A 25,387-nucleotide genomic window follows, 5' to 3' on the forward strand; every position below is an offset into this window, starting at 1 on the left:
ATAGAGTTGTGTTATCCCAGAGACAGTGTACTTCTGTGTATACCCAACAGATGTTTCATTGTGCCCCTTTGGTTTTGGCAGCAACAGCATCTGTCAGAGGAGAATGAGTACATTTGGTGTAATTTTGCATGCCACAGATACTATCTAGAGAGGATTTTATAGTTGGTTTCCTGTGCTTTACATGGGAGCATCATTTAGTCTGTTATTACGAATGCTTTCTCCCAATCTGATGTTGAGATGGGTGTTCCTATTGTGTAAGTGGGTATATTGTTAGTTAAGGCCTGGACCGGAATATCATATAACTGGGAAGATAATAAGTCTAGAAGACTACGGTTCCTCTGTATAGTAGATGTATTAAGAATGGAGAGTACAAAGAAAGATGGCTGTACAGAAACCAAGATATTGGCCTTCCATCTGTCCGCATGTCAAGGGAGGAAAGTGCCCATTCTGGAGTAAATTGTGAACATGCCAGTGTTCTTCAACTGAACTTTTCGAGTCCCATTGTGCAAGGAAATGTGGGGTTGTCTAATATAGGGGTCATGGGGCCTATTTGGTTGATATGTGGCCTGGCCTACTTAAAGTATCCCAGACTTTCATTAAGTCTGAGGTGATATTTGGCAGTGGGTGCAGTAAATGAAGAAGAAATCTATCTACTCAGTATAGCGATTGGAGGTCTATGGAGGAGAGGGAGTTTTCTATGAGGACCCAGCTCTTCCTATCTCTTGTGGAACCAGTCGATTAGGTGTATTAATACTGCAGCTCTATAATAAGAGCTGATGTCTGGAAGACCTGCGGCCCCCTTAGATTTAGGTCTAGTAATTTATCGTAGCGCAATTCTGGGAAGTTTCATTTTCCAAAGAAAGTTCCTACTTAATAATTGCAAATTATATAAGTATAATGTTGTTACGTATCTCAGAAGTGTCTAGAAAAGGTACAGCAACCTAGGTAAAATGTCCATTTTGAGTGTCTTGATTTTAGCAAACTAGGAAAGAGGCATAGAATCATAACTTTTCAGGTCAGCCTGTAGCTTGCTTAGGAGTGGCTCAAAGTTATAATGGAATAGTTTGGTTTGTTCCACCATGATTAATGTTCCTAGGTATGTTAGTGCATTGCCGAAAAGATGTGTTGTCTTTGATGGATTTGAGTTGAGATTGTGTAAGGGTGATGTTGAGCATTTCAGATTTATTGAAATTCATTTTAAACTTGTTGGCTTCTCCAAATCTCTCAAACGCCATCAAAATTGACAGAATAGAGATAGGAGGTGATATAATATATAGGAGCGAAGGGATTGTTTGTTGTGTGAGCTCCCAATCTGAACTCCTCTGAAACCTGGGTTCTGTCGAAGGGCCACTGCCAGGTGTTCCATGACTATATCGTATAGTCGGGTGGGGACAAGGGACGCCCCAGCCTGGTACCATTGAGCATCAGAAAACGTTCCGACAAGGATCCGTACTCGGGCTCGTGGTACATTCATTTTTTGAGTAGGGTACACCATCATGAAGAAAAAAAAGTACTCTCCCCTAATATTATAGTTTTGCTCATTAGGACATAATAATAAAAGTAATTAACACATGACATAATACACAATGACATTGATAATTGTCAAAGACTAAGTCAAAATGCAGATGCTGTGTCAGAAAAGTATACCCTTACTACTTCCAAAGGAATTAAGAGGGAAAGTAGCAGGCAGATGCTGCTAATCCAATGCACTTCATTGACTGATCATTAGCAAGTGTGATTACTTCAATAAAAGAATGGTTTTGACAGCTGGTCGTGAGTATTCAGTGTATGTTAACCCAGTACAGAGGAGATAGGACATTAGCAATGATTTTACAGAAGTAATTGTTGCTGCCCATCAATTTGGAAAGGGTTAGAGGGTCATTTCAAAACATATTGAAGTTCAATATTTAACAGTTAAAAAGATAATTCATAATCAGAAAACATTAAAGTTTGTTTCCAATCTTCCCAGGAGAGGACATCCTAGCAAATTTACTTCAAGATCAGACCATGCAACGCTCAAAGGAATTGCAAAAGAACTCCCAAGGGCTGCATCTAAGTTTCTACAGTTCTCGGCACGTTAAATGGTAAAGCTCTTGAGAGTACATTTAGAAAAAAAGAGTGAAAGATGACTTGTTTGGAAGAGTTGCCAGTAGAAAGCCTCTTCTCTTGAAAAATAACAGGGCAGCATGACTTGGGTTTGCAAAGTTGCATCAAAACAAAGCACAAGACATCTGGAACAATGGGCCTAAATTATGAAAGCTCTCTGAGGCTGGACAGGATACACTTTGATCAGTGAAGCTGGGTGATTGAGCAAACCTGGAATGGATTTCTTAAAAGTCATTTGCAATTTGCTTGCAAATGTTTTGAATCCTGGACCAGATCCATTCTAGGTATGCAGGATCACCTGAGTTCACTGATGAAAGTGTAAGTTCCAGCCCTGGAGAGCTTTAATAAATCAGCCCCGATGTGTTTGGTTTTTGCCAAACCTCTCCACTTCTCTATGTCCAAAAGGACATTGGGCCTGAGTTATTAAAGCTTTACAATGCTGGAGAGGATACACTTTTTTCGGTGAAGCTGGGTGATTCCCAGCAAACTCGGAATGAATCTGGTCCAGGATTGAAAACATTTGCCAACAAATAGGATCACCCAGCTTCACTGATAAAAAATGTATGGAGAGCTTTTAATAAATCAGGGCCATCATATAAGCACAAATACCTCATACTAAGCGTGGTGAAGGGGTGATGATTTGGGCTTCTTTGCAGCCAAAGTTATTGAGCTGACCACGTATAAAGTATTCTAGAGTCAAATGTAAAGCTATTTGTGCGACTGCTAAAGTCTGGCCGAATGTGGACCTTGCAACAAAACCGTGCTGGACCAATTCTGGCCAATTTTTCCTGCATGAGCTGCACCTTACTGCCTATTTCTTTATAGGTAAATTATTTTGGTAAAAGACGAAGTAGAGGCATTGCTAGATTTGATAAATATTGCCAATAACCTAGGCATGTGCCTTAGATGTATGGCATCAAAGGTAATCTGACCCCCTGGTAATAGGGAATAGAATTTTCATGATGAGTGTGATATGCACATAATAAATGTCTAAACTGCTATATCAAATAAATATTTAAAAACATGTAATATTCATATCTTTTTATATCTTTAGTTTGTTTCAATTTAATGTACTGGCTCTTAAATTTTTTGCATTTCCCTTTTACACTGTAATTAATTTACACAGATTTGCTGTATTCTAAACTGTTTAAAATCAGGAGATAAATGTCAAGCAAAAGCTTTTCATTACTGACAGCCCTGTTAAGTATGGACAATAATATCGATGGACTTGGAAATGGAAATGCCAGAGTAACCTTTACAATTGCCAGGCTTGAAATGTATAAAAATTAACCTTTTACAGATAGTTCTGCAATGGTCAGTATGATTGATGTTAATGTATTCCCTGATAATAGAATCTGCTTTAATACTGCACCCTGATGAATAGTTAAGTGTATAAAAATATTTTTGTATTCTAGTCTTCTTTCATGATTAAGCTATAGTGAAATCTTTGGTCTGTAGAGTAAAAAAAACTTTTAGAGACTAATTCATTTACCTAAATTTGCAGGATTGAGTCTAGTAATACATCAAAGGGCAAGGATTTTCCAAAGAACACACTAAAGGACTCAGCTCCTCCCTCTCTATATGAAGAACTGTGAACATTTCCTGCAGTGAAATACATACACCATATGGACAAAGTTGTGGACACATGACAAATTCTACTTCAAAATAGCAAAAATTGTTTGGACACCCTTCCAAATTGATAGTTTTAGGTGTTTCCAGTGAGTGCTAATGTTATAACATTGAAAATATTATAGACCAATGAGCGCCTTTAACATTTTTGCAACAGCCCAGGGAAGGCCATTTTATGTTTAACCATGACTGTGCCTTCATGTACACTGCAAGGTCCATTTGACGTGGTTAATTAAGAGATTGGTATGGTGGAACTGATGTTGATTACACAAAGCCCTGTCCACAACCCCACTAATTCCCATCTGAAAGTCCATTTGACATGGTAAATTGAGTTTAGCTTGGTGGAATGATTGTTTCATATATTGGAACTGATGTTTCATATAGTATATATATATATATTAACCTCAACACCACTGAATCCCCTGTGGGTTGAATTAATAGAAGCAAGATCTTCCCAACAAACATTTAAACTCATGGAAAAGCACCATAGGGGCTATATACTGTACCCACAAAAGGGGTGAGGGAACAATATTAATGTCTATGGTTTTGTAAGAGAATGTCCAACAAACCTATATAAGTGTATTAGTCAAGTTTTACAAACTTTTGGTTATAAAGGATTTAGGCGATTTGAGATGATTTAAGTACAAAACCCTTCATCTGAGCCATGAACCAAGTATTCTTGGTCCTTCTTACAAACCATAGGTGTGTCAAAATCAGTTTGTCTTTCCTCTATGGTTACAAATATTAGATTAATATATAAGAATCCGTATTCTCTCCAGAACTTTTTTTAAGCTGTGTGGGACGAAGCTGTAGGTGGGTGATGGTTCCTGTGTTGTGATTCTACTTTTCAGTAACCACCCATAAACAGTCGGGTGGTTGCTGAAAAGTGGTGGGTAGTGCTAAAGGGCCAGGGGAGAACACTGATAATTAATAAAACTATCTGGACTACAAACCAACTATTATTTATGTCCTGTTTGCAAACTACATGTGCAAAAAAATTAATTTGTGTTTACTCTTTGGATACAGGTAGTCCCCTGGTTACATACGAGATAGGAACTGTATGTTTGTTCTTAAGTTGAATTTGTATGTAAGTTAGTACAGGTACATTATTTTAATAAATGCAATTAGGACAGATGTTTCTCTCAACATATTATTATGCAGCATGGTGTCAGTTACTGTATAAAATCCTCATTGTAAGTTAATCACAAACAAAGCAAAAAAAAAAAAACTTTATGGACCCTAAACATAGATAATTATTGACTTCTGGAGCAAGCTGTGCTTTGATATGCAAAATGAAACAACTGCAGAGTTTGTCTTGGTCACCTGAGCTGTGTTTATCAAAATATTCCTTCTGCAAGTCATACAAATAACCCCTCCCCCATCAAGCCTCCGTCTTGCACACAGTGAGCAGGGAAGCCCTGTTCGTATTCAGGAGTCGTCCATATGTCAGATGTCCTTAACCTGGGACTACCTGTAAATATATTAGCTGTATTCGATGAACAAATCCATAGAACATCTGTGAACTGCAATATGCAGTAAACCCTAGCAACCAAACCTATTTCAGATTTTTGTAGTCTGATCAGTAAAAATTAGTTTTAATTGTTTGATATATTAATATGAACTGTTGGCATTATTAAAGCAGAGCCATGGTCATTCAGAGCCAAGTTAACTTCTGTTCCTATAGATTTGTCAAACCAGTTTTATTTCTAGGAACAGAATTTATTTGGATACATATGTAAATCTCATAGCTAAACGTATCTGGACCCCAAAAAACTATTTCATATTCTGCTTACAAAGTACAAGTGTGTGAAAAAAATTAATTGTGTTTACTTGTTCACATAAATTAGCTGTATTTGGGAAGTGTATAAAACTACACTTTAAAGGAGTGTGTTAAAAAAAAAAAATTGCTTCCACTTAAGTTAAAGGGTACAGCTATTCCACTAACCGTCCCCATTCCTTTTTTTACCTTTTTTTTTAAATGTTTATCTTCTGTGTCTAACATGATATACTTTTGCAGGGTAGGACCCTCAGTGGATTTGGTAGCGGCTTTTAAATCTACTAATAATTCGGAGGTTACCAATGAATGTATTAGATCATTTCAATATTCAGACTGTCAAATATAGATATGAAGAATCTCGAACACCATTTAAAAAATTTATTTTATTTTGTTTTACACAAAGTGCATATGTGTCTAATGTCAATACAAATCTCACATAAAGTAAGGCAACTGTTGAGTAGTAGTACAAGTCAAACATCGATTGAATTTTGCTTGGCACCTCCTGCTTCAGCACAATGTAGGCAGTCATGTTGGAACTTAATGATTATTCATTATCACAAAGCCAGTTTATCCTCAACGACATGATCACATCACTGAAGTATTTGGATGTTAGTTACAAAAAAGGCAGAATTCTTGATTCCAAAAACACAATGGCTAATAGTGTACACGCAACAAGTACACTTTGACGTGTTTCGTCAAAGCAAATGTCTCAATGGCTGTGACTTCCTAATAAATTATGTCCTGTACATTCACACAAGAGATGCTGGAAGAGTGTCTGAGAGTATTGACTTACTCTTGTACTGTTAACCTCGGGCTCTATTTATAAAGCAGAGAATCAGACATTCACTGAAACATTCTCTGGTGGAGAATCTTCCAATTTCATGTATTTTATTGGCAGGGACTGATTCTCCACCAGGTAATGTTTTGGTGGATTCAGATTTACTGCTTTATAACTAGAGCCCATTGCTGTCTGACTTGGTCCTCAAAGACCACCTTCCTTTCATGTTTTAGGTTTTCTCCTGTGTCTATCACAAAACATAGAATGTGAACCACAAGGGCTGTAGCCAGACAGTGCTTCTTACTGAATGTGTGTCATCAATGAAAAACTAGCAAGCTAAGATATTAAAAATTAAAGGTTCATTCTTTATAGGTCTTTCCTGTAAACATGCTCATTTATAATATTGTATGAGGTTTCCTTTTCTAATTGTTCTTTTTATTTTGAAAAATCAGAGATTGTCAAAACTGTTCTAAAGTGGTGAATGTGTAGATTTTGTTACAGCACAAGTACAAGTGCAGTGCCACTTATTAAACTCATTTGCTGATTGAGAACAGGTTTAAGAATCAATGTTTTGTCTTTCTGTAATTTGGCTGATGGTTCTGAATCTGTAAGTGGGATGAACCTACTACAATACAGCATAAGTATTTGCACCATTTTTCCACGTCAATATGCAATGTTTATTCTAAGGCCTTGTTGGAAACAAGGTGAGGAAAACTATATAAATAAAATCTTCTTAGTGGTCTACAGAGATGCTAAAGACATGGATTTGGACTTGGTGTATTTGGACAAAAAGTATATCCAATTTTATTTAGTGTTTTACCAGAGAACCCATTTTTTTATGTACTTCCACTGTACATTATCTTGTGGATTCTTTATCAAGTCAGGGTTTTTGGTGTCATCACTATTCATAAGGACCAAGATCTTGACTTTAACTGACAATACACTGTGCATGTGCCTCATAGACACGTCTACAGATTATCAGTTCTGGTGTGTACTTCTTCTGCATGTATGATCAATAAATATAACAGGCTATTGTATGCTATGTACTGGCACAGCTACTTCTTAGTGTGTGCATAAACCTGACGTGTTCTACTTCTATATCTTGTAAACTTTTCACTAAACCTCTGCACATGGGTCCAAACTGCAAAATACTTTTAGGCTTTAAATGTTTTCTAAAAAAAAAAAAAAAAAAAAAGCAAAAATATATTCTATGGATACTGAAACGTAGTTGTAAAAACATTTTAAAATGTACAAGATTAATTATAAAATAACACTCACGACAATATCTGTTATAAAGAAAAAAAATAAAAATAAAGGATATACATTGGAAGACAAATGTTTTTTATAGTAACAGTGACAACAAGCAACTCTAGCTGTTGTTGAACTGTATTACTTTGTGTTGACAAATCTTGTTGGCATTATTAGTTCAAAAACAGCTAAAGGTCTATGTTTCAGGTCTCTGGTGCCTGATGTCATATGTTGGCACTGAAGGGATTACATAGAAAAGAGGTGCTGGACTGTTTTCCCATGGCATGTATACAACATTGTTTTACATTTTGGGGGTTAATGAAATGTTATTTTTCATCCACAATTTAGATTTCACAGAGCCTTTTATTGATACGTTTTTTTTTTTTAAGAAACATAGAAAAAAGTGCACTGTTATGATTAATACCATAATGTAACACATTGTTTGAATGCAATGGGATGTATCCGTGGCACCTCATTAATACACAATTCCCAGCTGAAATTACAGGTCTTTCTCCTGACTTTGTCACTGTTTAGAAGAAAAAAAATGTAATGCCGTCTGATCTTTAAATTGGTATGGCATTACCAATATTAGTTTTTTTGCTTGTGAATATAATAACAAACATAATGAATATCTTTACACAACTTTACATTTTCTCCAAGGTCATAGACAATGTCTGTATCAATGGAGTTGGCGGAGAATGAAGACAAAATGTTGAGTGACTGATATCAATTATTGCTTGTTGTTGCTCTGAAATATTCTTGTGGAGGAGCACTTTGTCCAGATTCTATGTGGACTGCTGGTGTACAGGAACAGGATTAATGTACTCTCAGCTTGAGTTTATGGCTCTCATCATTTTAAGCAGCTGATAATCCTGGGAGTGGTTGGCCAAAATGCTCTTGTCAAACACCAAGGCTTCGTCTTTTTCTTTTTCCTACAATTATAGACTCTCCTAAAAAAAATTTAAAAAAAATGTATTAATGTAAGTAAACATGTGAACTCCTAATTCTGCTACCTTGGCTGCCAAATGGATTATCTTGCTTTAGTGATCTCTGACCATGAACCAATATACAGCAAAGATCTGATTTATTTCTAAATTTCTTTTTTTGCTAAATGTCCCATATCAGTGGCTCTGAAAATACTGAAACTCTACAGCTAATATTTTGGAAGAAGTCCTCAGAAACACCTTCAATATTTCCTTCTTTACAGAGGTCAAATCTTAACTCTACTCAACTGAAACCGTCAACTGTGTCAGATGGCTGATCCCTGCACCCCATGGTTTCATTACTGGCCTCTAGATCAGTCTTGTGTCAAGGGGGGACATAAACAGAAGTTTATGGAACTACAATGCTCCAAAATAAATACACTCATGAGGATTCTGATTTCAGCTGTAAAACTACATGATCTAGAAGTGTTAAAAGCCTCTGACCATCACAAAGGTAACCATTTACCATCTTCTTTTGCAGGCAGCTTCTTTTTATCTTATTTAGGATACCAACTTTAAGTGGCTAATGCCCATGTAGGTCCCAGACTGTGTGATTGTATGACTGTGGTAGGATTGTCAGTTTGTTATCTGCTCTGAGAAACTAACTCTGAAAACGCTTGAATATGTTGGAACTAAATGAATGTAAAATACCATACCTTTCTCCCCTTTATAACCCCTTGGTCCTTGTGGTCCAGGATAACCTGGTTCTCCTCTGTCACCTGTGGAGATAAAGAAAAATATTGTCTTATCAAGAAAAAATGTTTTTACCATAGAAAACTGCGGGATTTGTTGTTGTTGTTTTTGTATCGTTATTATACTAAAACCACAATAATTATGAATTTATAAAGCAGAGACTTCCTGATAAAACTAAGTGTTTTAGATGTTTTCTTGCAGCTAGTGAATCAATGAAGGCAATAACACATGGTGTTGGCCGGTTCACTAGGAAGCATCAACATCATTTAGGTTAAAGACATTTATCTTCTATTGCATAGAATGGAAAACATTAGTAAACATAAAACTTTAAAAGCCCACAAAATGGTTGATTCTTTAATGTGCAGTATAAAGCTTGATTGAAATCTTGAGCTGAATTGAACTCAACTTAAATTATGTTTTGTAGATTATTAGAATACGCACATAGATTTTTGAACATATAAAAAAAATACCCTGCATATTTACGGAATGTTGTTTAGAACGTGGGTTACCTTTGATGCCAGGGAATCCTCTCTCTCCCTTCTGTCCTGGCATACCTGGTGGCCCGGGAACAGTTCCATAGGCTGTAAAGAAAAAAAAAAGTTTTGACTACTATAGTGAAGAATGATAACTGTAAAATGGCAGCTAATAAAGCAAACTATGCAAATCAACCCTATGCAGTGGTCATTTACTTCTGGTAAATTATATTTTTCAAATATAGACCAACATTCATATTATTTCCTAACATTACCCAGCTCTATACAATGTAACTTTTTCACAGACAATAGTACTGTTTTTTTTTCTCTTGACCTAAAAAATGGCTAAGAACGGATAAAAAAATAAAACACTTTTCTCTTACTTCTGAAGAGTTCCATAAGGTCAGTGGTGATGTTCGAATGGGTTGCATATATCTGACAGATTCCAGGTGGTCCTGGTGGTCCCTGGGGTCCAGGAAAGGAAACCCTCTGCTGGCTAAAAGTAATATCTCCAAGAAGGCCTTGACCTAAAGGGTGCAAACAAATAGAGTCAGGCCAGTCATATGATAAGTGAGCATATTCAAAAATAAGATTATATTGTTTTAAATGTAATCTGATCTAAATCTAATAGCTGAGCTAATGATAATAGTACTGAAGCAAAGAGCTTACTCTGGATTTGTTCTGTTACACGAGATGCCACTTCATTATAATCTATGGCATATGATGAGGAGGCTAATGAAGAGTAAGAGGAGCCAGATGAAAGGGAAGAAGATGATAATGAAGATGATGATGATGAGGATGATCGCATCTCCCCACTGTCTCCCTTGAGTCCCCGTGGTCCTTGAGGTCCAGGAGGTCCTGGTGGACCTGGTGGTCCAGAAATGTATCGCCGAATGTTGTCACCTGTGGAAAATAAAATATATGTATGTAAGGTACATTTTTTTCTTGATCTGTTAATAGAGATTGTTCTGTTAATAGAGAGGCATGAGAAATAGAAAAGTACAATGCCCAACAGCAATTAGTTAGATGTCACCCCTATTGGTACTAAATGCACATAACTAAAACAATAAAAATACAACATATAGCCTGACGTTGGTCAGGGAAAAAGCATATATAGTATGAGAGGCATTCTGGATTGGGGTATTGTATTTTGTGTTTTCTTGCATGTATGACTGGTCAAGGATTAAATAAAATAAAAGAAGTCTAATTACTTGTTAGATATTCAATAAGCTCAGTCCTTAAAGCATCGCTCTTGGTGCCCTCAGCATAACTGGCGAAACTGCCATGGGATGCTGGTCCAGGGGGCCCAGGGGGTCCAGGTGGTCCTGGAGGGCCTCCAATTTGTTGCACATCTAAAAAGAAAAAATGGTAACAAAATTAGTAATAATGATTTAGAATAATATTTTCTTTATTGATCATATCTTCTGTAAAGAGTATTTAAAACTTGAAACATCTTAGACAATCATAATAATGCATACACTTACTTTGTAGGTAACTTGCAATCTCCTCTGGAGTAAAGCCAGCAGTTAAAGTTGCTGCAGAATTTCCTGGTGGTCCCATTGGGCCTGGTGGGCCAGGACGACCTGGGCGGCCAGGCTGACCTGGTGGTCCAGGTGGGCCAGCAAGTGCTCTGAATTCAGAAGCTAGATATGTATAAATATTAATAAATTATTATAAATACAGATAACAGGATAATAAAACCTAATTAATGTAATTTTCATTTTTAAAAATTGGGATTGCAGAAATTGGCAATTGGGGTGCTGGAGACAAACTTCTCCTTGGTGGCCTATGGTGTTTACAGCTGTCAAAAAAGTAAACTCTAATTTACCAATAAAAAGTAGTGATCATCATCAGTTTACACATAAACTGTTAATCACTCATAAAAATCAGGTAATTGTCACTTTTTATATTTAGGGCAATGTAAAAATGGCCACACTTGTGTGTGAAACTAACTATATAGAATGCAAATATTGTCATAAATTAACATGTATGTATTGAAATTCTGTATCATTGTAATTCCAGTATCATAACATTTTTCTTACTTTGCAGTAAAGCTGTTATATCACCATATTGAGATCCAGGTAATCCAGGCAATCCTGGTGGGCCAGGTGGTCCTGGAAGGCCAATCTGTAGACCCCGATCTGGAAAACAGATATATGACCATAAAGTGTCTTTATACATTTCTGGCTTTGCCACAATGTCCTTTTACCACAATGGGTATTATCATAACCATGTTTTCGGTGCATGAAAAGGTTTGCCCCACTTATCATGGCGGAACTTTGGCATTTATTTATAGTATAGTATATAGTATAATATACTATAGTATATATTTATCTATAGTATATATATATATATATATATATATATGTTTGTGTAAATGATAAACTTACCTTGCAAGATGGACAGGATTTCTTCGTAAGTTACAGCTGGACCTATAAGTGTTCCCATGCCATCGGTGGAAGTTAATCCTGAGCCTGTCAATATAAAAAGACAGAATGTACAGGTTGGCTTTATTTGGACAATATGAAACAAAGAGCAATATTATGCAGCTAATTGTATCATCCATTTATTAATTTGTTCTATATCCCTATACAATATGAATGGAGGTACTTAATGCCTTTTTCCCCATTCTAGGTATTTAGAAATTACCTCTTATGTAACTCATAACTCGGCTTGCCAATTCTGCATAGTCCACTGCTTGTCCACTGTCTCCTGGTGGCCCAGGTGGTCCCTGTGGTCCAATAAGGTAGTTTCTGACATTTTCACCTTAACAGAGGTGAAAAAAAGGACATGCCGATCACATGCTATGAATGCAAGATGTACCTACATACTTAGGTTTTATAAATTCTTTTGGTATTACCAGTTATTTCAGTGTATATTATGGTTTATTTACATACTTTGTCACATATTTTATTTATCATTACTTACTTTGGAGGTATTGAGCAATGTACTGCTGGACTTCTTCTGCTCCACGACCAGAATTGCCAGGTTCACCAGGAGGACCAGGTGGACCAGGAGGACCGGGTGGACCAGGTGGACCAGGTGAACCTTGACCAGGTCTTGCTCCAGGTGAGCCTAAAAAGTTATGTAGACATTTTAAAATACTGCATACAAAAAACTAAAAATTTTTTAAAACAGTCTAAAAGGTCCTTCGGTAAGCCACTTTGATGTGTATCAGTATGTATGCGTACCATGATCATGGACTGTTATGAATTTCATTGAAAATCAGATAAGCAGACATGTATCGATATCTTAAAACATTGCTTTCAGAAGATCAACTATAATATTATACTGAATGCTTTGAAACTTCTTTTGTAGCGATTCTTACTACCCCTTGTGGGTTTGTTGCTGTGACTAGAGATAAGCAACATCACTACTTTACTCATACCAACTATATAGATTTTTTACTCACCTCTTGAGCTTCCTGGAATACCGGGAGCACCTGGAATACCAGCTTCACCTGCAAAAAATTTTACTCACATTACATATTGGAACTGTTAATCTGAGTAGGTTTTTTAATTTGTGCGGTCACTTGAGTATTGCAATGGTTCTGAGGTAATTAACATCTGTGCCAGTGAATTTGCTTGCAATTTATGGTTTTGTCAACCCAATATTCCCAGTTTTATTAGCTAAACCTACTAATACCATTTAATTCTACTATTTGCTTTACAGCCTGAACCTAGTTCAAATCCAAAACATGAATTATCCTCCAGTCTAATCTTAATGGATGAGATGTCTGTTTGAGAAACAAGTAGTGGGAAAATGTTTTAAAAAGTTTTATCTGTAAAAATTTGAGAAACACGTTACCTCTTTCTCCAGGCTGACCAGGTTGTCCTGGACTTCCGGGAGATCCAGGTAATCCTGGAGCTCCTGGGCTTCCTGGAGGTCCGGCAGGTCCAACAGCTGGAATTAAAATGCAAAAATCTGGCTTTTAATATTTACTTTGTAATATTTACTTAATCAACATGAAAAACAAGACTGTTCATATGAAAAATGTGCTTTTGTGTTTTGTATGAAAGGAACAAAGGCACTGACCATCACGGCCTGGTGTACCGGGAAGACCTGGTTGACCTGGATCTCCTGGTTGTCCTGTAAAATAGAAATTCAATTACTTATAGCCATTACCAAAAACAAGTTTATAAATTTGATCAACATCATAGCTTAGGTTTGTAAATTTGACTACCACCAGAGCTTGGGATTGCATATGTCCTTTATGACATTTTGGCCAAACATGCTAGTCTTTGTACCATAAAGGTCTTCAGTAAAATAAACATGGCTGTGATCACATATGGTCACTTATTTACCTGTTAGAGCAATCTTGATTTATGATGTTTATTTATAAGGTCGCTAATTAATATGTACACAAAATATGGAAATATAAATATACTGTACATATTTAAAATATTTACCTGCTTGTCCTGGAAGACCTCTCTGACCTGGATCACCTATAGAAAGAAAATAAAATTTTTTGAGATTGTTCTGTAAATTCAATATAGCAAAATTTGAATTTGCTCCTCTTCATTCAAAACCAAGTTCTTTTGTGTCTATTGGAAGATCTGTTTTCTAAATATAACATATTAGTAGTTTTGTATTTTGCCCCTAAAGCTTATAGTATTGCAGATATGCAAACAAACTGATCTTTTAAATGACATATTCGTTAAATAGTAAAGCATCAGGTACACTATATTAATGAGCCACTCTCAAATATACCATGCCCTTGCTGTCTGTACTTTCAGAAAGGAAACACACAGTACTCATGCCATCTGCTATGTGACAGCGTTGGGAATTGGCCAAGGAGTGGGCTGGGATTCATTAGCCTTATGTAAACTCTGATAAGGTCTGACCATGAGCTTACCCAAAGCTTTCTCTATTCATTCCTAGCAGGGAGCAGGGAAAGAGTGGCAGACAAGATGAAGGAAAAATAGGTGTCCAATGCTATGAAGATGACTATAATGAACCTGCTTTTGCTTTGTCACAGAATGAGGGAGCAAAGACGGCATGCACTGTAGAAAAACTTTAACCTGTTATATAAAAAAGTTTCTGAGAGTGAGTTCCTGACACATTTACTTTTTGAATAGTCCTTACCTGGGTCTCCTTTAGGTCCTGCTGCGCCAGGAGGTCCGGGTGGGCCAACAATAGCAGCTTCTTCATAGGTAAAACAAAGTATATTTTTCAGTTATAACCAAGCATTTTAGAGGATATTTAACAGACAGTAAGCAATAAAGAGTGTCTGCATACCTGCTGATCCTGGAAGACCAGGTGGGCCTGGGGGACCTGGGGCTCCCTGTTTAGCATCTCCTAAATAACACAATCAGAACAGATTATTAAGTACTTCCCTATACATCAAAATAATTCTGATCTTAAGACAACCAAAAAGAGATAAAGGGGACCACCTTTGGTCCTGCATTCATTGATCTTTTTACCTGGTGGACCTGATGGACCTGCTGGGCCTGATGGACCTGGAGGTCCTGGAAGACCTTGAGCACCTGATTGTCCTGGTGGGCCTTGTATGGAAGCACCTAAATAATAAAAACAGAATAACCATTTTAACCAAAATATATAAAAAATATGTAAAAAAACAAAAGCAATGTACCCCATACCTTTATCCCAACTAAATTACACTTAAAACTAGCATACTGAAAGAAGTGGAGGATGCTAATTCTTTTTTGTTAATGTTTCAGTAAGATAAACATTTAATACTATTTATTCTTTGTTCATATTGGCCGAATGGCAATACCTAGTCACTCAGGATATGGTAATTGCAGTAAATGCCCTTCATCTTTGCAATATTGAGGACTTGTTAACACACACACACACACCTCCACAACATCTTTGACCCAAATTTAAATCATGACTTTTCCAATATAGCCTTTGTTGTTTTAGGAAGTTCCCATTTTGCTGCTGCTGAAACTTTTCTTGGGTTCAAAGGCACTATTCTTGCTTGTGTTTAGAGGAAGACATTTTTAGCCATTAGTAATTTTACCTGGGGGTCCAGGTGGGCCAGGTGGTCCTGGAGGTCCTGACATGAGTCCTGCCTGAGCCAGTAGGGAAGCTGTAAATAAATGTGAGCTGTTATATAGTTGTTTCTGGCACTCATTTTAGTTACAATGCATTTTATTTTTTACATATATGTGCAAACCAGGATTAAATCATATGAGTTAGAACACTTTGGTCATTGTGGATTTTCACAAACATATGAAGGTTTTCATCAAAGTGTTCTTTGATCCTTCTTTCCTATTCTCCTATGCCTGCACCTGCTCACTCTGTCAGCCTTTTAGGCAGAGCTGTCATAGCCCCTACAAAAACTATTGAAGCAATCCACATGTTGATCACTTTTACTAAAATATCATCTCTGATCACAGTTTAAGTTGATGCTATTTGTTATTCTTTTACTTGGCATGCTAGTAGATGCGTGGTGTGTTCATAAGAAGGACGCCCATCAAAACGTGTTAAAATGGGCCAGACTGAGTTTCTTGTAAACGAAAAATGTATACAGGTAGTCTCCGGGTTACATACCTGATAGGGACTGAAGGTTTGTTCTTAAGTTGAATTTGTATGCAAGTCAGGACAGGTACATTATTTTAATAAATGCAATTAGAACAGATGTTTGTCAACATATTTTTAGGTAGTGTGGTTACAGTTACTGTATAAAATCCTCACTGTATTCACAAACAAAGCAAAATAAAATCTTTGTGGGGCCTAGACATTCATTAACTTCTGGAGCAAGCTGTGCTTTGATATGCAAAAAGAAACAACTGCAGAGTTTGTTTTGGTCATTAAACAATTACAAGAGCAGACAAGCTCAGTCCTTAAGATCACCCACAATCTCAGCGGTGTTTAGCAAAACATTCTTCAAGCCTCTGTCCTGCACACGTGTGAGCAGGAAAGCCCCATTTGTATCTAGGAGTCATCCATATGTTGGATGTCCTTAACTCAGGGACTACCTGTACTTGATGTTTATAAAATAATATTTTATAAAATATCCTCTTGAACTTGAATGAAATTCTGACATTCGTGACTGGCATGTATGGCTGGGCTGGCTAATAAGAAAACCCAGAACTAGCTCTGCCCTTGTTGATTGCTCGTGCATACAGAAGATCTAGAGGTTTCTAGTAGGAGAGAAAGAGGGAGTATGGTATTCCTCTGACTCAATCAGATTTAAAACCCTATACATTTTCTCTAGATGAAACCTTTTGGGAGAGCGATAAGAAAGGTGTCTACGCTGACCTCGCTTTCTGAAAATTGTATATACCTAGCTACCCTGCTGATACTTTGGCTAATCACTGGCCATCACATATGAACATCACTTTTTTTTTTTACATTGACTTTCATTTGCCAAATGTTTTGTTTTTTATATCTGTGACTTGAAGGCAATGGAAATCTACACAATTAGGCAGATAGCTTTTTGAAAAAGGCTAGCACTGGCAACCCACAAATTTGTTTTAGGACAGGTGTAATTTAAAATAAATTCTCTACTTAAGCTTGACCAATGTATGTTTCCTGCAGACAGCAAACACTGCAAATACTTTGCTAATAAAAAACAGGCAACTTTCCTAAAAAGAAGTAACCAAATCCCTAAACTAAAGCTTTCATGATGCATAACAAAAACTTACGATCTGATCTTGTAACAGAGATGCCAGGTTCTCCAGGTTCACCGCGGGCTCCTTTGGCACCTAGTGAAAGAATTTAGCACATTCTTATCACTACCATAATTAATGAAGCCAAACCTTTAAACCTCCTAATAACGCAGGGCATACATCTATAATATATTAAGAATATATTCATATATTAATTACCTGGTGCTCCAGGAAGACCGGATGGTCCAATTGGACCTGTCAAAAAGGAAAAGTTTGATACATGTTTACTTAGCTGTAGCTTTATTAATTAAATCATCAAACTACCTTGCTTTAATTGTACACTTTGATTTTTATTAGGCCATAATAATGCAAAATAATCCCAACTTGTGTACAAGAGACCATAAGCTAAATGTCATGAAATAAAAAAGTTTGTGAAAACCTGAAAGTTGGGGGTGGTAGGTTTAGCCTAAAGCCAAACATCATCAATTACAGGGTGAGGCAAATCTTGATCTATGTAGCCTTTAAATAATAGGAGTGTAAACCCCTATTATTTAAAGGCTAAAAGTCCAATATTATTAAAAGGCTAAAAGTCCAATATATATTATTTAGGAACAGAAATTGAGTCCTGCTATATGCACTAATATGTCATTATACCTGAAACTCCTGGAGGTCCTGGTGGACCCACGGGTCCTGCTGGTCCTGGTGGTCCAGGCATCATGTATGCGCCAGAATCTGAAAGAAAAACATCATATGTTGTATATTAGACAGAAAGAACAAAAGAATCTTGTTTTTTGCATGAGTTAAGCAGCTCTTTATAATGTATCTAACACACTTTTTTAGGTAAGCATTATAACTAGGTTTTTCATTTCTGTTCGTGTCCCCACTGGTGATATTGGCCCACCCTATTTGTCTTATCCATTATGACTAGGACAAAAAGTGGTGGGAAAGTCAACATTTCCCAACTGTCACTGAATGGGAGGTGAAGGAAACTCTTCACTGGGGACACTTGAGAAGACTTTTGTTGACAGACTTTTGTTCCTTGACAGGTATTTTTGCTATTATCCAGTCAGTTTAAACCATAACAGATAAGTTGCTTTTTTCTTTCAGAATGTATTTTACTATACAGCAAGTAGGGGCAACCCTGGGCCTCCACCAAAAATATTTTAAACAAGCTTAGGGATGGTTCCCCTACTCTTAAATAACTGCTCCATATTTAGAATAGGCAAAGATTTACCTGTAGAAACTCTTCCTGGATCTCCGGGGTCACCTATATGACAAGCCGACAGAAGTATATAGTTAATACTATGTGCAAATAACTGTTTTTAAATTCAGAAGTAGATAGAAAATAATGGTAAAACCATTGATCTCTTTAAATATGACATCATTTTTTTTTACCTTTGGCTCCTGCTCGTCCAGGTGTTCCAGGTGGTCCTAAAACAGTTGTGATTTGTATTAAATAGTTGCCATTAAATTCCTAATACAATAACATCATTAGTTATAGTCACCAGTCAAATATATCTCTGCTGCACTAGGGTAGAAAAAAAAACTGAAGCGCAAAACTGGCAAGTATGACTTCAGTTTTAAGAAGACAAGCCTACACCTGTTTCATATACAGGTAACATGGCTTTGTCCAGTTATATTGGTAATATAAAAGTTCAGGCTCACTGATCTTTATTGTTCCTCTCCTATGAATACCTAAAAATCTTTATGACCTCAAAAATATAGTTAGTGATTAAGTACATCATGCAATTAGAGTTGAATGGTTTATTGACCTACATTTATGCTCAGTGTACAACTAATATGTATATATAGAACTTATTAAGAGAGCGAGTAGATATGTTAGAGGTCATTAGTACAGCATTATGGAAATTAAAAAAATAAACTCCTTTTTAGGATTCAGGCAGATATTACAGCACATTATGACCTAATATCGGTACTTATGTGTTACACACGGAACTCAGAACTCCTAGAGTTCTTACCTGGTGGGCCTTGTGCTCCGGGAAGTCCTAAAAGTAGGGCAAAACAAAATAATAGAATATATTAGTTTATGTAACTTTATTGTAATGTAAATTATGTGTCAGAAGAGCCAGCTTTCTAAAAGGATCCGCTTTCATGTTGTGAATAATTAAAGCAACAACTGAACAGAAAGAATATGTGGAAATAGGTATCATGTGTTTTGTGATTCTTTGCACTAAATAAATTATGTATAGGTTAAACTTTCTGTGACATTTTACATTAGGTACACCCAACCCCCTGCCAGAAAAAGAGAGAAAGATACTATCCATTAAAAATGACAAATTTCGAGCAAGTTGTAAATGATTTACCTGGACTGACCATTAAAAGGTTGTAAAAACACCTTTAGCAGATAGTTATGGGTTAAACAATGTGACAATGACTGAATTACAGAAACATGATTTGCTCAACAATATTGGAATATGGAATATGGATGTCTAAAGCACCTTGAGGCCTTTAGCACCATAAATGTCTTTTTTTTTTCTAGAGTACCTCCTTAGTGACACCAGGGCTCAACTTCCTTTAATGCTAATATTAGAGCTGACATTTCCTGCATATTAGTCATTGGACAGATTTCCTGTTGGCTCCATTGGCAAGGAGAAATCATTAATAAAGCATCTGGAAGAAAAGGGGGCCTACAGATTGAAGTCTATATAGAGAAATAATTTAAACCAATGTCAGTCATCAGTGTGTGAAGAAAAGGAAATGATTCTATTTTCATTTTCTTTACTACTTTATCATTTCAATACCGGCCCTCCAAGAAAGCTAAAGCCAATCTATACCAAATAATCATATAATGTTTTCTGCTTGAAGTGGCCCTTGCATTGCAGATCCAAAGACTAACATTTTTAAATGATTTTAAGGTTCTGTCTGATTCATTACTACCGATACAGATTATGTTGAAGCTGCTTTCTTTATCTCATTTTTCGTGTGAGAAGTATAGCCTCCTACCTGGAATTCCGGGGTCTCCTGATGATCCTGGTGGTCCTCTGGGTCCAGGCAATCCAATAGGCCCTTGTTCACCTGAACATCACAAATTTTACTTATCATTACAAAGGTATATAGAATTCATTAGTATACTGTTGATGTGCTTCTCATTGTAGAGGTTGTCTGTTTATGTGCTGTCAACTTTGTGTCAAACTGTGAGAATGCACAAAAGTGAGCTTTTCATTGAACTTAGTACTCATACAATATACTTAGAGGGGTTCCAATTTATTGTAACTTCCTGAATAAGCTAGTTTGCATTATATATTGAAGGGGTTCAGACATGGATGCTTATCTGGTACAACTGGTCATGTTTATTCCACAGTTTTTCTAACAACAATTGTTTATAAAGATTTCCAAGGTCATCTTCAAGCCATTACAACATACTTATTATTGTGATAATAGTTTACCTCCCATATAGGTAGAATTTTAGCAGCTGCAATGGTTGTGGACTTTCCCTTAAGTAATCTTAGAACAGGATTTTGACAAATGAGCTGTGTCTTATATGTTTTGGACTGATCCTAGAATGTATTTTTGATTTTACTGATGAGTTATAAAGTACCTAACTTTTAATTTCTAAAAAACAAAAAAAAAGACTTTACCTCTTGGACCTTGATGTCCATCTGGTCCAGGTGGACCTATGAAAGGAACACATAATCAGTAAATATCATATGCCTAGTCTGAATATGCAAGGTATATGATAGCTTTACTTTAAAGTTAACTGAAATATAATTGGAAAATCAGCCAGACATTTGATCTCTCAGTAATGGAATTTTACCTGCTGATCCCTTCGCTCCTGCTTCTCCTGTGGGTCCTGGTAATCCTCTAGACCCTGGATCACCTATAAATAAAAATAATAAAATGAGGAATATGGCCTGACCTGGCTGTGTAATACATAGCTTGCCTGGTTGCTGTACTGACTCTCTGCCTTTAATACATTCTGAATCACTGGCCCAGTATACAGCTCAGGTATTCAGCTAATTGTCACACTACTTGAACAGTTAACCACAAGCTTGTATCAGGTGTGAATTGAACTAGTGACACCAAATGATCAATATACATCCAGGTAATTGGCATTCTTTACAATGAGTTCAGCAACTGCAGTTTTCATAAAGGTTCACTTTAAGGAATGTTGGTAAGTATATACAAAGTTTAAGGGATACACCATTATTTTTACAAATTTATTAATAATGAGGAGGAATTATTTTTTATTATTCATAATGCCGTTTGCCTATTTAGAGATATAAAAATGCATTTTTCTTATTTAAAGTCTCTCTATTGCAAGTTGAGATGTGTATTATTGTTAAACGTGATCCACCTTGGGTACTACTTTGCTTTTTTTACTGACCTGGAAGACCTCTGGTTCCTTTGTCACCTTGATCACCTGAAACAAACCCAATATGGAATATTTTTAGTCTGCAAAATTATATACTGAGCAGTACCTACAACAGGAAAAGAGACCAACAGACAAAGTCACAGACAATGCGTGACGTGTACCTTTATTTCCAGGTGGTCCAGAAGATCCTTTTTCACCTGGTTGGGGAAGTAAACAAAAATGTTAAAATACTCGTAAACGGTTAGCAAAAATAAATATATGAATTTTCATATTCATTTCATCTTCTCAGTGCAGAGATAAGAGCTCAATCATGGTTGAGTTACTTTATTGCCAATGAAGCTGAATGTCCGAACCACTAGGTGTGACACTGAAGGTCTCCTACTCACAACAGGTCCTACAAGCACTATTACTTGATAATCTTACCTTTAGGTCCAGGTAATCCAGTATCTCCTTTGTAACCTTGTTGCCCTGGAGTACCTGTTGAAATAAATAGAGTTGTAGTTTTAAATTGGAGACGTGGGCTAACTTATTTAAAAAAAGAGTATACCAATATATATATTTATATCCCAGCATGTCCTGATACCTAGCAGGTTTTAGCAGTGCTGGGACTTCCAGTTCTTTCACACTATAAGTCAACTGGTAGCCAATGTTTTTAATGAACTAGTAACCATGAAAGTTTGAAATGTGAAACTGCTGTTGAAAAGTCACAAATCATTTCTTATTGTATTTCTGTTTATCTTATTATCCATTTTTAAAAGCATACCTGGAAGACCTTGAGGACCTTGCAGACCCATTGCACCTGTAGATAAAACAGGAAACATTAGATCATATGTAGATAATATTGGACCATGAACTAAATTTTCTTAAAAGTGCTCCCGGGCAGCCTATAATGGTTCCATTTAATAACTCTAACTTTTTTTCAAACTTAATGCGCTAGGCCCAATTTTTAACGGGACATAAAATTATTCCTAGCATTTAAAGAGCTTTTTTCTCATTTAATCTAATGACCACCTTTTATTGACGATTGCAGATCTAGAGACTACTGGAACTATCTTTGATTTATTAACATGTATCTAAAAATGTGAAATGTAAGATTTTGCAGTATATTAGTTTTTAGATGTGGTTTTTCCCTTTTATTAACCTGGCAATCTTTACTTAGAATACCAACACTCACTCGTTCTGCATCTATGAAGAAACAAGTTTTGTTTCCCTAGGCTGTTGGATGGGAAGTTACAAGGGCACTGTATCTGTGGCAAGATTACCAAGTATTTTTCTGTATTTACAGAAAATATATTTAAGTGTAAGGAAAAAGGAACTGAGACACGACATCTAAGGACTAATAGTCTGCAATATGTTCAGTTTTTGTTCTTGGGTTTAGATATTCTTTAAGCCAGAAATTGTCTCCTAGATGATAGTCCTTGATTTTAAACTCTTAAGGTTGTTTGTTGCTCAAGATTAGGTTCACTGATATTGCAGAAAAAACATGAATATAGACAATACTAAGTTGCAAATATTCTTTTTTTATTTTGTAAGATCTTTAATAGTGGATGGTAACCATTAGCTGATGCTGTCTCGGGAGTTGTTGCTCCAAACATCCAAAAAAATTTTTCAGTCTAAAAATCATTTTGGAATGCGTCTTAAAATAGTGCAGAGATTTCAAAGCCTGCTTACCTTTAAGTCCCATTGGTCCTGGAATGCCAGCCAAGCCTGGCACACCTGGTTCACCAGGCGCACCTATAGTACATAAAATTGGTGTTAGAAAAATATGAATGAAAAGGAAAAGAATGAATATATGATTCTAACCAAAATAATATTACTACAACATATACTAAGGAGTCAGAGCATGTCATACTTGTTAGCCACTTCTCCTAGTAAAGAAGAACTAGTTTCATAAAAGATATTTGCCTATTTAGTTTAGTAAAATAAATGGAAGTTTACATGTTGTTTATTTGTAAATTAGGACATTTAAAAAACAATTAGCATTAAAACTTATGAATGCATTAAACTTAATTTAAAGAAATTACCTCTGTCTCCCTTCTCTCCCACACCTGGTAAACCAGGATCACCACGAGTTCCAGGTAAGCCATCTCTTCCTCTTTGCCCAGGTGGACCTTCCACACCAGAATCACCTAAAAATGGTAGCACAGTGATGGCTCATATCCCATAACATTAAACCTATCATGAATTTATCTGGACAAATGTACTTCCACACTGATGTAGTCTGACCCCTTACCTGCACTGCCTTTCTGTCCTTTAGGTCCCTCTGCACCAGGATGGCCAATGAGACCGGGAGTTCCTGTCACAAAATTACAAAGTGAGTATAAGAAACAACATCAGGCCACATTAATTATATTTTAATGAAAAAATAAATTGTCAAATTTAGAACTGATGGAGGGGTGAACTTTTAAGAAGTGGTACAGTGGCAAATTTGGCTGGAATTTTCTTTAACGAATGATAAAATTACAATTATTTTCTTATCTTTATCTTTATCTTTTTTTCAAGTTCAAAAATAAAGGTAAATATGTGATTGCTGAGCAACACTATATAATTTATATTAGCACATATATTGCTGGCATTTTTCTTCAATAATAATGAAAAATTAACTTTTAGATGTCAAGTTCTTCCTTCCAATACATTACTAGTGCCGCATTCTGTTTTTATTTGCTTTCAGACTATTGCATTCTTTACAGAGTCATTGTTTCAAAATACTAAAAAATATTTATTTCATTGGGTACAATAATTATTACAACAGATAATAATAGGCTTAAGATCTTCCCTACCTTGTGGACCTTGGAATCCTCTGTCACCTGTTGTGAGAATTAACAACAAATGTTTTAATTCCTTCCGTTTAATGATTGGGCAATAATAATTACAGTTTTATAATGAAACACCAAATATGTTCTGGATACTATACAAGAAAAGCTAAGCTGCAAATATTCAATGTAAAAGAGGTTTATAGAGCAACTAAAGTGTATCTAAAGTCAAATTGTTTTATTTAATGTTGGATAGAGTAGTGCACAGCAGAACCTCTGTTTAACAGGTTTTAATAATGGGGAGATTCATCATTCTAGACAATCACTGTCACTGGGCCTAAAAATGAAGAAAAATATGTATATATTTATAATATATATATATATATATATATATATATATATATATATATATATATATATATATATATATATATATATATATATATTCAGAGGATTGACCTAATACCTCAATAATTTGTTTGAATGGATGTAGTTTTAGAATATATAAAAGATTAGTATTTTTCTAAATGTCAGTAAGACCATAAGGGTAACAATAACATCAAATTTAAGAAGGTGGAAAAAACGGTCTACGTTTGTTGTGGACCAATTAGGTTTTCTTGCTGTACCCTGTTTGCCTCCCAATGTCTTTTAAAGTAAGTAATGCTGATCAGAGCTGTATATAAAAACAGTAGGGCATTGTTCATTCCCACTTGGTATCCTGTGTTCTTTTTTCTTACTTAGTATCTATTGAAGTCCTTTGCGCTCATCATAAATCTGCCTTTATAGCTATTTGTTACATATGAGGTCTATGGCTATTTATCATTACCCTACATAGGTCATAACATGATGAATGTAATAGTTTGCCTACCTTTTTCTCCTTGTATTCCAGGATCACCTGCAGACAAAGCAATTATGAACATATAAGAACAAATAATGCTACAAGACGGGGCTTTTTACAAAATTGTAATATGTCTCTATGTCACTATGTGTTATTTATTAAATGTTCCATTTACACTCTTTGAGCAGGCTCTTTATAT

General features: G+C 35.9%; 1 protein-coding gene across 1 annotated transcript in view; it reads right to left on the reverse strand.

Annotated features, from left to right (window-relative positions):
* Positions 1-5,875: 5,875 nt before the first annotated feature.
* Positions 5,876-25,387, reverse strand: part of COL17A1 (collagen type XVII alpha 1 chain) — a gene marked incomplete in the record, with an annotated part of 38,757 nt that continues 19,245 nt past the window's right edge. The window contains 37 exon segments of the mRNA XM_072424238.1: positions 5,876-8,488; positions 9,178-9,240; positions 9,724-9,795; positions 10,071-10,214; positions 10,357-10,590; positions 10,899-11,039; positions 11,172-11,330; positions 11,730-11,828; positions 12,078-12,161; positions 12,337-12,453; positions 12,616-12,762; positions 13,100-13,147; positions 13,495-13,590; positions 13,723-13,776; positions 14,097-14,132; positions 14,773-14,832; positions 14,926-14,985; positions 15,111-15,206; positions 15,671-15,739; positions 17,301-17,360; positions 17,484-17,519; positions 17,919-17,996; positions 18,499-18,531; positions 18,660-18,695; positions 19,244-19,270; positions 20,229-20,300; positions 20,864-20,899; positions 21,040-21,102; positions 21,610-21,645; positions 21,759-21,794; positions 22,021-22,074; positions 22,361-22,396; positions 23,269-23,331; positions 23,622-23,726; positions 23,831-23,893; positions 24,378-24,404; positions 25,219-25,245. Of these exon segments, the coding sequence (XP_072280339.1) occupies positions 8,439-8,488; positions 9,178-9,240; positions 9,724-9,795; positions 10,071-10,214; positions 10,357-10,590; positions 10,899-11,039; positions 11,172-11,330; positions 11,730-11,828; positions 12,078-12,161; positions 12,337-12,453; positions 12,616-12,762; positions 13,100-13,147; positions 13,495-13,590; positions 13,723-13,776; positions 14,097-14,132; positions 14,773-14,832; positions 14,926-14,985; positions 15,111-15,206; positions 15,671-15,739; positions 17,301-17,360; positions 17,484-17,519; positions 17,919-17,996; positions 18,499-18,531; positions 18,660-18,695; positions 19,244-19,270; positions 20,229-20,300; positions 20,864-20,899; positions 21,040-21,102; positions 21,610-21,645; positions 21,759-21,794; positions 22,021-22,074; positions 22,361-22,396; positions 23,269-23,331; positions 23,622-23,726; positions 23,831-23,893; positions 24,378-24,404; positions 25,219-25,245 (2,717 nt within the window).

The sequence above is a fragment of the Pyxicephalus adspersus genome, chromosome 10, assembly GCF_032062135.1.
Source record: "Pyxicephalus adspersus chromosome 10, UCB_Pads_2.0, whole genome shotgun sequence".
NCBI lineage: Eukaryota > Metazoa > Chordata > Amphibia > Anura > Pyxicephalidae > Pyxicephalus > Pyxicephalus adspersus.